The 13232-nt window shown below is 34.8% G+C and overlaps 1 protein-coding gene across 1 annotated transcript in view; it reads right to left on the bottom strand.

Annotated features, from left to right (window-relative positions):
- The window catches only part of PIK3C2G (phosphatidylinositol-4-phosphate 3-kinase catalytic subunit type 2 gamma), a 212991-nt gene that overhangs the window by 142029 nt on the left and 57730 nt on the right, over window positions 1-13232 (bottom strand). Inside the window, 5 exon segments of the mRNA XM_074901319.1 lie at window positions 448-576; window positions 2313-2380; window positions 2383-2426; window positions 7969-8080; window positions 8083-8096. Of these exon segments, the coding sequence (XP_074757420.1) occupies window positions 448-576; window positions 2313-2380; window positions 2383-2426; window positions 7969-8080; window positions 8083-8096 (367 nt within the window).

Genomic DNA, 13232 nt, shown 5'->3' with positions numbered 1-13232 from the left:
TGTCTTTATCCACTCTCTGTGAAAACTTCCCATACTTCTTTCCTTGTTTATAACTTGACATATTGTGTTTTAAGGATCATATGACATTTAACTACTATATCTGAGGAGGCTGATTTTCACAGAACCCAAAGGTTTTTTTGCTAATACTGATATAGACTTTGTGCATCACCTCAAAATCTGAATCAAAAATTAGTTTCTCACTTCAAAGACATGAAAAGACACAGTGATAGAAAAACAATCCTTCTCTAAACTGGCAAAATACACTGCCATCTCCAGGGGCTCATTTAGGCTTTGCTGTGATCTGTCCTCTCATTTAGAGGTGTTACTTCTCAGATCAATCAAGCTAGGCTCCTTCAGAGGAAAATTTTGGTTTTAAAGAATTGGATACATTTAATTGTGATCAATAGGATAGCCTAGAATCAGCAGGGCTAGCTGGGTACAACTTACAGAAAGAGAGAATATCTGTGAAAGTCTTGCAATATGCTTCAGGCAGTCTTTGGTTGGCTCTTCAGGATCACCTCTTCTTTTGTCAGGTTCAGGTTTAATGAACTCCAGATTAGTTTGTGGAAAGTCAATCTTCATTAAAAAAAACCCCACAAAACCAAAAAAAGAAGTCATTTTAGCAATATGCATTCCTAGATACAACTGTCAATAAATGTTATTTTAGATTTGTACGGGAAGCATACAAAATATGAGAGAAAGAAGAGGGCATCATTCTTTGAGGATGTTCACTGTATGTAATATATTACTCAGATATGTTGGTGATAAACTCAGCCCCAAATATCAGGGGGAGATTTGTCGATTTGTCACTGACTTTCCTGGGAGAATTTCACCCAGTGTATTTCAATTTTATTAGAACTGCATGAACTCAAAGCTGAAGTAATATTTTCCCTTTTTTCTCCTTTCCTGTTTTTTTAATGAGATGGTTCTTAAATAGAAAGTTTCCATGTAGATTTTTTTTTTTCTCTGAAAAAGTAGGGATAATTCTGATGTGTAGCTTGCTAGTGTAAGAAATGGAAATCAGATTCATAATTTCACATCTGGATGTTCAATTTCATATGTATTGTACAGCATCTATAAATTTTCATTCTTTACACTTCCATATGGATGTCAGAAATTTAGGATAATGTTTAAGATACAGAGAAAGAAAACATTCAACCAAAATTACAAAGCTTGAGGTCTGAGTACAGATTTAGATGAAAATTCAGGTTGTTCTTTAAAATTCAGCTCAATTTGCACATCCCATTTTGGTTTTTTTAATGCACACCATAATCTCTTATCTATATCTATTTTTTTAATATGTATTTAATATGCATCACTCTTTTAATGGTTAACAAAATTATTCCCTACAAAATGTCTTGTCAGTCACATCAGAAACCTTATCTTTATGATATTTCCAGCATGTTCACAAATCATGATACTGTCACATGCATGGGAATAACTGACACAAGTGGGGGAGAATGAGAGATCCTCCTGTTCTGTTTCTTTCAGCGGAGAGATATAATAAATTAATAGCATTTACTATCTCAACTTCCCTTTATTATGAATCGGGGAAGCTATTTTAAGGTGTCATCTTTTAACTCCTCAGACTAGAAAATCCCCATTTGCTTCTCTATTAAAAATAGGCTATTTTTAGGCCAGCCTCATTTATCTGCATTATCTGCTTTTATATGTCATTTGCTAATAGTCATTCAGGTTTTTAATACATAAAACAATTGGCTTTGCTCTTGAAGTATCCAGTGCTAATTTAACCTGGAAAGGTGGCAAAAATACCATGCAGCTCTAATGCATTTTGAAGACTAGGAGAACCATTCCGCCCAGAACGAGTTGGTGCTCAGCATGTAGTCATCGAGGGAGAGCTGTTCTGATGCCTATTGACAACTGCTTGTAGCCACTTTCTTTACAAATCCTTTATGCTGTTCAGTCTAATTTCAAGCTGTATGTCACATTTTTAATGGCATGCAATTCAATAGTACTCAGAACAAAAGTTCAGATTTGAAAACGCAGCTGTAAGTCAGGTATCAAGTCATTAATTTGTGTCAAAAGTATTTCTGGAACGAAAATGATAACAAAAATTACCCTACAAAAACTTTTCCTAGTCCTCAGAGGTGGTGTTTTATATGGAAAGTATCATACATGTTTGCCACTGTTCAGAAGTACAGACTTCCATACATTAAGATTACATGCTCCCTTTGAGGGGCTGTAATGGAAATGGGTTTTAATTTGTGTGGTGTTGATGAGCTATGGGAACAACCCTTTTTTTGCACTTTGTTAAGAAAAAACCCCTTTCCTTTGCTTTCTCGCTTTCTTACCTGCAATGTTACTGAGGTTGGTGTATCAGTACTGCAGACGCCTGGGGTAATCATTGGTGTTGTAAGTGACTGTACGATGTCATGCTAAGAAGCACAGTTCCATGAATGAGCCACCTGCAATACACATAGACAGAAATACTGCATTGGTGAACAGGGTTTACTGAAATTACTTCAAAGTACATGGAACTGGAGAGCTGAAAAGACAAGCAAAAGGAGAACAAACATTTTATTTTCATGTAGCTAGTACAAATCTGATCAGTAGAGGTTGCGTACTGATGGCCTGACTGCTATTGTGGTATCTGTGCAGTTGCAGGGATCATGACACAAATCACACTGCCAAGACATTCTAGGTCAGCTCTGCACTTTACCACTGACTTCTGGTGTGACAGGGGCTGCTATTTAACCTAGGTGTAAAATAATTATAATACCATATTTCTATTTCAATAATTAATTTTAAGGACAAATATGTTAGAGATTGTAAGTGTCACCACATTTGATAAGGTGGAGTATACATTTATTCCACAAAAAGAAGAAACTCGTGGCAACCATACTGCAACCATGAAGGATCCTTGGTGATTTTATGTGTAGATGTCAGGAAAGAGGGAGTATGATATCAGTCTCCAAGGAGCTGAAAGGAGTTGAGTGGGATAGTACTGTATTTGCTGTACCTTGTTTATTACCAGAGCTAAAATAAACTTCCAGTCTTATTACAGCAGAAGAGGACACTGCTATTTAAGGACAGCTCAAGTTACCCTAACTTACAACATCAAGCTTGTGTCCTGAAATTGCATGGGAGACCTCCCTCACCACACCCAGCAAGAGGAAATTTTTGTTGCTTGCTCTGATTTGGAAATAGCAGTTCAAAATAAATCGTGTTGTTAGAATCAGTGAAGTCAGAGCAATGGGCACTGGGGGGGTGGGGGACACACACATTATAACTCCCAAATATCCCCAAATGATGGATTTCTGATTTGTTAATTATCTCTAGATCACTAAACTATTCATCCCAAGAGACAAACACATTTTTCTGATGTGAAGAGTGGAAAGTTGGCACACAGGCTTACTAACACTTTTTGAACTGCCTCTTTTGTCTAATAAGAATTCTTGATACAGGCACCATCAAGAGCTTGATTATCATTGATTTAGGACCACTATCTAAAGTCAGCTACCTGGTAAGGATGAGAAATATGGATGTGGAAGCTCAACTACTGGAAAAGTTGACAGCTACAACCATTACTGTGTTCATTTCCAAATTAGAGTACTGGATATACCAGGAAAATGAGGACAAAATATAGTGTAAAAATAATGTAATCCCCAAACCTGACATTATAAACCTCAGAAATTGAGAGTTTATTAATTTAAAGGATATCCAAGGCTGCTAAGCTATAATCCACCCCCCACCCCCCCTCCTCTATTTTATGGCCCAAGCACTAATTCTGGAATGATACTGTGAAATAACTACTTTATTATAATTACAAATACTACAGAATTCTAGAAAATTCAAATTAGAGATATAATTTTCAATGGCAAAGTAATGCGAAATGTTGTACAGACATTTATAAGGACAACATTTTCCATCCCCACAGTTTCCAGGTTAAATAAATTTACAGGTACCTTATACCACAAATACAAGATTATCAAGATTAATCCAGATGTTTTAAAACAATTTTGCAGTTTGTTCCTGAGTATTTCCTAATTTTTGCCTAAAACGTAAAGTTATAAAATAAGTTTAGAAACAATAATTTTAAGGTAATCAATTACATTTAGGCAATGATTGGAGAAAATTTGCAAGAAGTCAGTTTTGTGAAGACTGAGACTATTTGTACAGAAACATGCAAAGCTGATAAACAGTAATCCCAACACATATTTGATAAAGAGTATATAGCTGCCCTGTATATCCATCAGCTAGTCATGTTATAAATCAGCACACTGCAAGACAACTGTCAGAATAAATGAGAGATATTACTAGAATTCAGGAAATAATGTCAATTAAGTAGATTTGAAATTCACTAAACAACTATTCACTGACAAGTCTTTAACAAGTCATAGTCTTCTTCAGACTAACTACAAAATAAAAAAAAACAAAACCCAAAAACAATTGAACAGGCCAAATTCCTGAGATCATTTTTATGTATTGTGTGGTTTCAACATGGGCAAGGTATGGAGAAGAGATTGCAATAAGAAATGCTAAATAGTATGCTTTATTAAGCAGTTGGGTTTTGCTTCTAGCTTTTGGTATCTTTTTCATACACTTTGCTTAGTATTTTTTTAGAGAAGAACTGGAGTATTAAAATCTCAGAAAATAGCTACAACCCTTCAATCTGGCAAGGAAATTTGACATGGTCTTGCCCAAAAGAATGAGAAACTCTTCACGCTTCTTGAAACAGATGAAAGGAATTTGTATATATGTTAAAATAAGTTCAGTTTTTAATATTCAGTTCAAACTAAACATAAAAAATTAAACTACGAAGGAGAGAAGCAACCATACAATGACAATAATAATTTTGGAAGAGAAAAACAAATTACAGAGAGAAGTAAATTTGGAGTTTTTTAAAATAAAGTGTTCTTTTCTCCTAAGTCACTGAAAGATCAAAAACTGATAACCCCAAACTTTTTTTTTTCTCTTTTTAACGTAAGCCACAACCAGCCTGAATGGAATTCCTGTGGTTTTAATAACAGTAAGATACAATGGCACAGAAATAAGGAACCGTATATTAATTTTTTTAAATTCTTATTTTTAAAAGTTTTACCTTTTTTTTCTCCCAATGTTCAACAATTTATTTTTTTTTTTACAAGCATTTGAATAGAGAAAAAGATGCCTCTCTCTGTCCTTATCTTTGCTGACCTTGAGAAGAACCACTCAGTGACTGAGACTGATTTGAACAAGGATGTTTGATGACCCAGGCAAATACCTCAGAGCTACTGTCTTCTTCAAAGAGCTTATTTCTGTCCTTTCTCCTATAAATTAAAACCTCAACATCAGAATGTTAAGATTTTAAAAAAACTCAAATTCACATCTGAGCAGGTTTTTTTTGAGAAAGTGGTATTTTCCAAGTTAGAAATGTTTTGTCAACGATTTTTTGGTCAGATTTCTTTAATCTCTTTATATACACTTACAGAGTTTGCTCATCTAGAGACCCTAAAATCGTAATCTTTGCAATTATACAAGATACTCGACACATTAGCATGACTCTATAGATACAAATCATTCCTCAATACATACTTTCAGGTTCAGAAGTAGTCTACTAAAGTAAATCTTGATGTTTAGTTGCATTCCAGCAGTGAGGAGGAGTGAAATTGGGTTCATTACTCAGTTTATTACTGTCTTCTGCAAAATTGGTGAGTCAAATAAAAGCAATTATTAAATTTAAATTTTTTTTGTGGAGCAGGAACCAGCCTCTCAAAGTCCTAATGTTGCTTCTCAATTACTTCAACTAGTAGGATTACCGATTAGGAATAACTTGACAGTTTTAATCTTGCCACTTTCTAAGTAGGTAACTATGAAAGCTAGTTTACCAAAAAAAATATTCACGATCTTCCAAAGAAAAGGAAAAGCAGGCTGGATGAATGTTCAGATATTTTCAAGTTTCACATTTCAGAAGGAATTTCAGGACTATCCTTATTTTTAAACCAGTCTATCAATTCAATTCATAGTGAATGAACAATTCTGTGGAGTTGGGGTTGGCTAAAAGAGGAAAAAGCATTTAGGCTTCTTTGAGTTAGTAATTACAATAATTGTAAATGACACAGCTATCTGATTAGGGGGTGTTGAACATGCTATTCCTAAACCATTCCTCCCCAACAACTCAACTTTTATTTCTGATTTGAAGGGTCATTTCATCAATGATCTCTACAATTACGCAGCAGATGAAAGAAAAGTAGCCCTCTATCCCCTTCACTGTGCTGATTGTGTGTACTGTGAAAGAATGTAGCCATTTTTCAGTTAAATTTTTGAAACTGAGTGACTTGCAGATCTACCTAATGAATATCAACATACTTGCTCTGATGACATACATTAAAAAAATATACACTACAGGCAGCTGAGGGCTTTCGTATCTTCCAAAAATAATTCCTTTGGGACTTAAATGCTGAAAAATAAGAAAACCACCACACAGGCCCTCAAGAACAGGATCCTCACTTAACCCATTTACCTCCAAAGGTGCCCAAGTGTTCCCCAATTAAGTTATCACGACTAATGCTCTGCTTCTGAATGTACTCAGTACCTAGCAGCTTTTTGGGAATGAAGATGTCTTAACATTTCACCTCAAGTTAAATTCTCAGTGAAGACATTCCCTCTATCTGTTTCACCCTAAGCACCAGGATGGTAGAAATACTCAGAATAAACATAATGCATGTTTTGTTTAAAAAGACACACACAATGGAAGTGAGAGTGATGTGTTCTTCTTCAGACTGACTATAAAATAAAAGTAATTGAATAAAATGCCCAAGCAATTCTTGGAGCAGAGATTTGATTTATGTTTCTTTCCTTCCTTCAAGCTAAGTACTGTAACCACTAAGTCAAAGAAGAATGCTCTATTTTTCCGAAGAGAGTAATACTGAATTTTCTTCTGAATGGAGGGAAAAAGCCTCTAGCCCAGTTCAATGTATTTTCTAGTGTTTTAAGCCTCTCAGCTTCAAAGTTCAATGGAAGCCCAGGTCTTTCAAACACAGTAAATTCATACAAGCAACGAGATTTTCTGGTTTTCTTTTGTTTTATTTTAAATGGCAATTGCCACCTTATGGAGTAGATTAAGATGTCTCATTATAAGGAAAGAGACATGTCTTGGGTTCCACTGGGATTGTGTTAATTTTCACAAGAAGCTGGGAGGGGGCACAGCCAGGACAGTTGACCCAAACTAGCCAAGGGGATATTTGATACCATATGATGTTATGCTCAGTATATAATTGGGGGAGTTTGTGGAGGGGGATGGCATGGGGGGGTGAGGGGGGATCGCAGCTCAGGAACAGGCTGAGCATCGGTTCTGGGTGGAATGCCCAGAGGGCATGCAGGTCTACAGAGTCTAAAAAAAAATTAAGTATCATTGTAAAGACTTGATCTAAATTCAGATGTCTCAGTGCTACTAAAATATATTAGAGCACTGCAGAAAATTTACCTTAGACCTCTGTATATGCATCACTGCAGAGACATTCAAGGCTACAAGCACCTTTAAAATACACTATGTGCTGTGTAGAAAGGTTAGAAAAGAGGAGAAAGCTTATAAGGTGGTGTGTAGAGGGTAAGGTGCTCGTTGCGGTCATCACTAACTGCCCCACTCTGAGCAGAATCAATGGGTGTGGGAACCAAACACACACTGAAAAAAACCCACCCATTGTGAACAAGAGACTATACTGAGCAGGATTTTGCAAAGCTGAGGAAAGGGTACAGCAAAGACTTTCAACAGGCCGAGGGAACTTGATTGTAAGTGTCAGTTATATAAGCCAAGTTCAAAACCAATGTATTGGAAAGAAAGGAAAACTTACTGGCACAGCAAGAGCAGTTTACTGTAAGGGACTGTCAGTCACTTACTGTAAATCTCAGTCTTATTAGAGCAAATTCCTGAAATGAGCATTTCATCTTTTTATATTTCTCCCAAGTTGAGTGCAATACTATTCAAGAATGGTCTTTTCTTAAGCTGTCATACAAAACTGAACTTACTTTTTCGGATACAATGGGGAGCAGGTCTAAGCAAGCACTTCTGTATCTTTAGAAGCACTGTTTACTACAAGTAGTTTTATTGTCAGCATAGTTTCCCTCGGAAGAGTATTCACAGAGGAAAGTTGATTCTAAAAGAAAATCAGAAAAGAGCAAAATAAAAGTTGAAAAAAAAAGAGCATTCTTACCACAAATGAATTATTTCTACATTTTCCTAGATGCCTTAACACATATATAAAGCTATAAATTACAAGAGTTGCACTCCAAAGGAAAATGCAACTGACAGATCCCTTCAACATATTGATGAGTATTGCCAACCATTAACTTGGGTCACAGTACTTGAGAAGAGGCATATAAGAACTCATGGGTAACCCCTAGAGCTGATAAAGGCAGGAAAAACTTAGTTAAACTTTTGCTTTAGAATTACCTTATCACTGAAGGACTATTCCAGAATAAACAACCCTTAAGGGTGAACTGTAAACCAATAGTTAGTTATTTGCTGTCTTGTGTCTTCAAAGGAAAACACTACTTAAGAAACTAAAAGTTGCTTGTGAGTAGAGCATGATAACCATTCTCGTGTTCAGATGTGCTCTGGTGGTGTGGTATTTCACAGCTACAATTTAAAGGCAGATTTTGACTTAACAGCAATGAGTGATTCACATTTTTTAGTGAGAAAATTCAGATCTATCAATATGAATCTCAACTTTTATTGACCATTAGTAAACTTTGTTGGTCATTCAATTTGTTTATATGGATTACATGAATTGATTTAAAAACATAACTTAGAACAATCCTAATAAATAACTACCCATTTTAACTACCCAGACATGTACAAGTCTGTATTTTCATTTTCCTAAAGAGAACATTTATGGTGGATGGTATATTTCTAGCTTTTTCCATGTATATTCAGTGCAAACTTAAATTTTTCAAGTGAAAAGTGAAATTACTTTTTTCTGTATAAAAAAAAAAAACAATATAAGGAGCTAAAGGCTAAAAGAATTATTCTGCATTGGTAACATAAGCATTAAGAAAATAAAAGATCTGCATAAAATTGAGATTAAGAAAAAAAACAGAAGATAAATTTAAATAATATATATTAGTTTTAATTTTCAGATGTTCAATCTAAACTGGCAGAACGATGCAAATCTCAGCATTTTTAAAAAAGGTATAGTCATACTAAGCAATAAGCAAATGTAGAAATCAGTATTTTAAAAGTATAGTAGCCTGACAAACATAAAGATTATGGGTAGCAGAAATAAAACAAGGTAATAGTATAAGGTAAAATTAGCATAAGATTCTGCTCCTAGTTCCAAATCTGGCAAAATTCTCTTGGCTTCAGGAAAGTTTCCTTGAATGCACTGAGGAGTCACTGAAAGAAAGTAGATGGTTTTCATCTGAAGTTCTGCAGTACCCCCAGTTAACATTAGTGTCAAAACTTCAGATTATCACTCTTAAACATTTGGAAATTATTCAAATCTGCATACCTCTCTCTGAATAACAAAGCAAGACAGCAATTTCCCACTCTTCCCAAGTAACATGAATAAAATTAAGAAGCTATTCTTAACTGTCTTCTCATGTGTCCCTATTTATAGCTTTCAACTCTGCTTTCCATCTCATGTCCTCTTCCTCATTCATTATCAGTTAGAAACAATTATTAAGAGACTGAACTGTTTTACATGCTATAGCTAGCTTGCTCTTTTTCACTTATAGGCCAACAACTCTGCCCATGTTACATAAAACAGTTTGATGAAGAGTTAACTCTAACTTAACTTTAAAGCATCGTTAACGCTGTGAAGAGACAAAGCTAAAAAAATCAAAACATGCGTTTTCTAACTCAGACATTTGTTAACACTCCTTTTGAACCTGGAGCAATGAAAAAAAAAATCACAATATCCTCATTGCAGAAAGCAAATCCTTGCCAGAGTTTCCCTGAGACACTATCACACTAACAGATGTACACCAGTAGGAAAAGAACCTGGAAACTCTGACAAGAGTTAGACATCCCAAGTTAAAGTATGAGCCAAGGAGGACCAAAATTTCCCTTCCATGATATATGATACCTAGAGAAGGGGAATATCTGTATTGCTTTTAAGAACTTTGATTAATGCACATCTGAGCTTACCCAGTTGGTATTATCCTTTCTGACTGCATGAGGCTGAGTAAAATGGGTGACTAAGAAGAAAGAAAAATGGAACAGTGGCCAGAAATAAGACACCATGTGGGTGAAAAATTTCAACAGTAGTTGAGAAGAACAGAGAAGCTACTCACTGAGAAGGTGCTATTCACAGATGTCAGATAAATTATACAGCTGGTTTCAAAGGCCAAGTGCCTAATATCAGAACACTCAACACAGAAGAGTCTGGGGCAACACAGGCTTTGCCCTGAGAGAGTATAAACAAGATAGACAAGCCAAACAAAATATGGAGAAGAGGGAAACCCAATGCCAAGAAAGTATCTGAGGTGATGAATGGTAGCCTTAATATTAATGTCATACTTCATGTCTGTAGGTTTAACATAAATTACAGAGGATAGGAAAAGAGGAGAGGGTGGAATAAATATATTAAGAGCAACAAGCTAAGACAAAAGAAAGAGAATAAGTAAGAGGTCTCAGCCTGAAAAATGAAACTGATGAGAAAATAATGGAGCAACTTTTGAACTGTATACATTATGTGTTAGATAGTATAAGCCTGTTCAAACTCTGCACCAAGGTGACAACCACAGTTTTCAAAGATAACACACAAATTCTAAAGCAAAAAGTATACTCTTAAAAAAGGACAAACAGAAGAAACACTAAACAAGGCAATTTGTTTAGGTAGCAAATAATTCCCACCTTTACTGAAAACATTCTGGGAAAGTCTAAATATAATAACAGACTTCAACAGAAGCTCATGTTTAAACACAAAAACCTGTCAAGTTAAAGTTCAGACAGTAACTGGTTAAAGTGCTTAAAACATAAGCTAAATACATGAAAATCAGCAAATAAAGCAAGTCTGGTCTTCAGTAGAAATTATCTTCCTAGATTCCTAATCATCAAAACACTACTCTCCTTTTTTTTTTTTTTTTTTTTCTTCCATCTTCGATTCAATCCTAAATCAAGATAAGAATTTATTTTGAATTAGCTAGTTTTATTTTTTGGTCTGATTGATCCCTAACTATATAGAGAATATTTGACTTCCTAATGTAATAGAAGTTCTTTCTGGTGACCTTTTACCAAATTCATTTTCAATGGCTGTGATCAACTGAAAATAACATTTGGGTTAGAACAAAAGTAGCACTTTAACTCAAGGCAAGAAACTTGACAAAAAAGAAATTGTCTCCTCTGTAAACTTCTTATGCAGACATATTCCATTCTGTTTCATAAAGGTGATGTTATAGCCAAAAGATAATTAAGAGTGAACATATCATGATTACAGTTTTGAGTAACCCAGACGTCCTACGATAGGAAATGGTGCCACTTGATGACCATAGTACTTACTGCTTAAAAATGCTCTATTTTAAAATCAATTTCAGTTTAAATTCTTGCAAAAAGTATTAATTCATGTTTATATACATGTATTTACTTGAGTAAAGTCAAACTAGCCTGTGTCCGACATGTTTTAAATTACGCCAGTTAGGCCCATAGCACCTTCAATGATAATATGATATCACCTCTACTGTTCCTTCTCTCTGTGTATTTCAAAATATTTTGAATATACTGATTATTCTGTCAAGTTTTGTGCTGTTTGTTTATTCTTTCTTAGAGTGTTAGCAGCACAAATAGCAGAAAACACATTTTCTCATTATAGAACAGTGACAAGTATTTAATAGTTAAAATAAATTAAAACGAACATTTCCTTCCCTATGTATATTTTCATACAGGAAAGATCTTCTGGCAACACTGTACTACCCAATATGCTGATACTATACCAAAGTCATACCATGGTAAGCGCAACACAGTAAAGCAGTCAGTTCCTGTCTTTATGTGAAAACATTTTATTTTGTTAAGTGCTGTATGAGATTTGGAATAAGAACAGAATCTATTGTCATGATGTCAACATGTTCATGTCCTGCAGTAAATGTCTGCTTTATAAACATCTCCTTTCTTAGCAGAATCTGCCCAGCCAACCCAGGAATATTTCAGTGACTCAAAAAAAGGGAGAGAAAGCTCCAGCTGTAAGACTGTTAGCTGATTTAACATACTCATTTGATGCTTGCATTTTTACTCAAAAATAGCATCCATTCACAAAATCCAGTTCTGCATATAAGCTAAAACATACAAAAATAATGGCATATCTGGCTACCTAGATTCTCAGCCTGTTCTGGACCTCAGGTAATTAGGTCCAAGGAACCTCCCATTCTCTTTTGAGACTTAAACAAGTCTAGGGCAATCAGTTTGAGGTGCAAAATATGTGAATGCCTTCGACAGTTGAGGGAAATATTGAAAAGCCTGTCAGACAGATATAAGTTTTTGAGTTTGTACTTTGGAATTTATTTGAATTGTATTTTGAAAATTATTTTTGAAATTCAAGCAACTATAAAAAGTAAAAGGTGCTTTTACAAATGAAAGCTATTAAGTTTCAAACAACTCTAGATCTTGTTTCTGATGTTAAGAGTCTCTTACAAGCATCTATGACCTATGAAAGAATTAGGACTGCATACTTAACTACTACTTTTTCCAATAAGATTTTTGATGGAATTGCAGATATTTAATACTGATTTTGCAGAGGGAGAAGTTTAAACTGAAACTGTGAAGCTTTAAGTTTTCATGGAAATGGAAAAGCATCAGAATTTCTGTTCCAGTTATGAATAAAGGATTTATTTCTATTCTGTCTTCTTATATTTTGTTTTAGAAAAAGGTAGTGTAAGATGCATTCCAGAAAGGGATCAGCCACTTTTTAGAAGTCAAAAATGCTCATAAGCAATATAATCCTTCCCCTATACTTCAATTATATCTACCCATATGAACCATAAGATAGTATTTGACCAAAATTTGAACAAAGTGAAAAGTCCTACAGAGCAAATGGGAATGATCCAATTTTTTTAAACAGAAGGATAATAATTACTTTCCAGTCATACAAAAGATAGAGGGTTCAATGCTCAAACTCTATGGACTCAACTAAGGCACCAAAGCAGATGTCAGGCCCTAAGGGAACTAATTTGGATGCTTAAGAGAAATGCACCCATTATATTTATTAACCATAGGGCAGACATACTAAGATTCCTATATCTTTTCAGGAGTGTTGTGCAAAAAGGCTATTCAATATCTCCATTAAGATAGATGTGTAACA

The sequence above is a fragment of the Athene noctua genome, chromosome 3 (assembly GCF_965140245.1).
Source record: "Athene noctua chromosome 3, bAthNoc1.hap1.1, whole genome shotgun sequence".
In the NCBI taxonomy this organism is placed as follows: domain Eukaryota; kingdom Metazoa; phylum Chordata; class Aves; order Strigiformes; family Strigidae; genus Athene; species Athene noctua.
The sequence above is the reverse complement of the archived record's forward strand: the minus strand, read 5'-3'. Positions and strand labels throughout refer to the sequence as shown.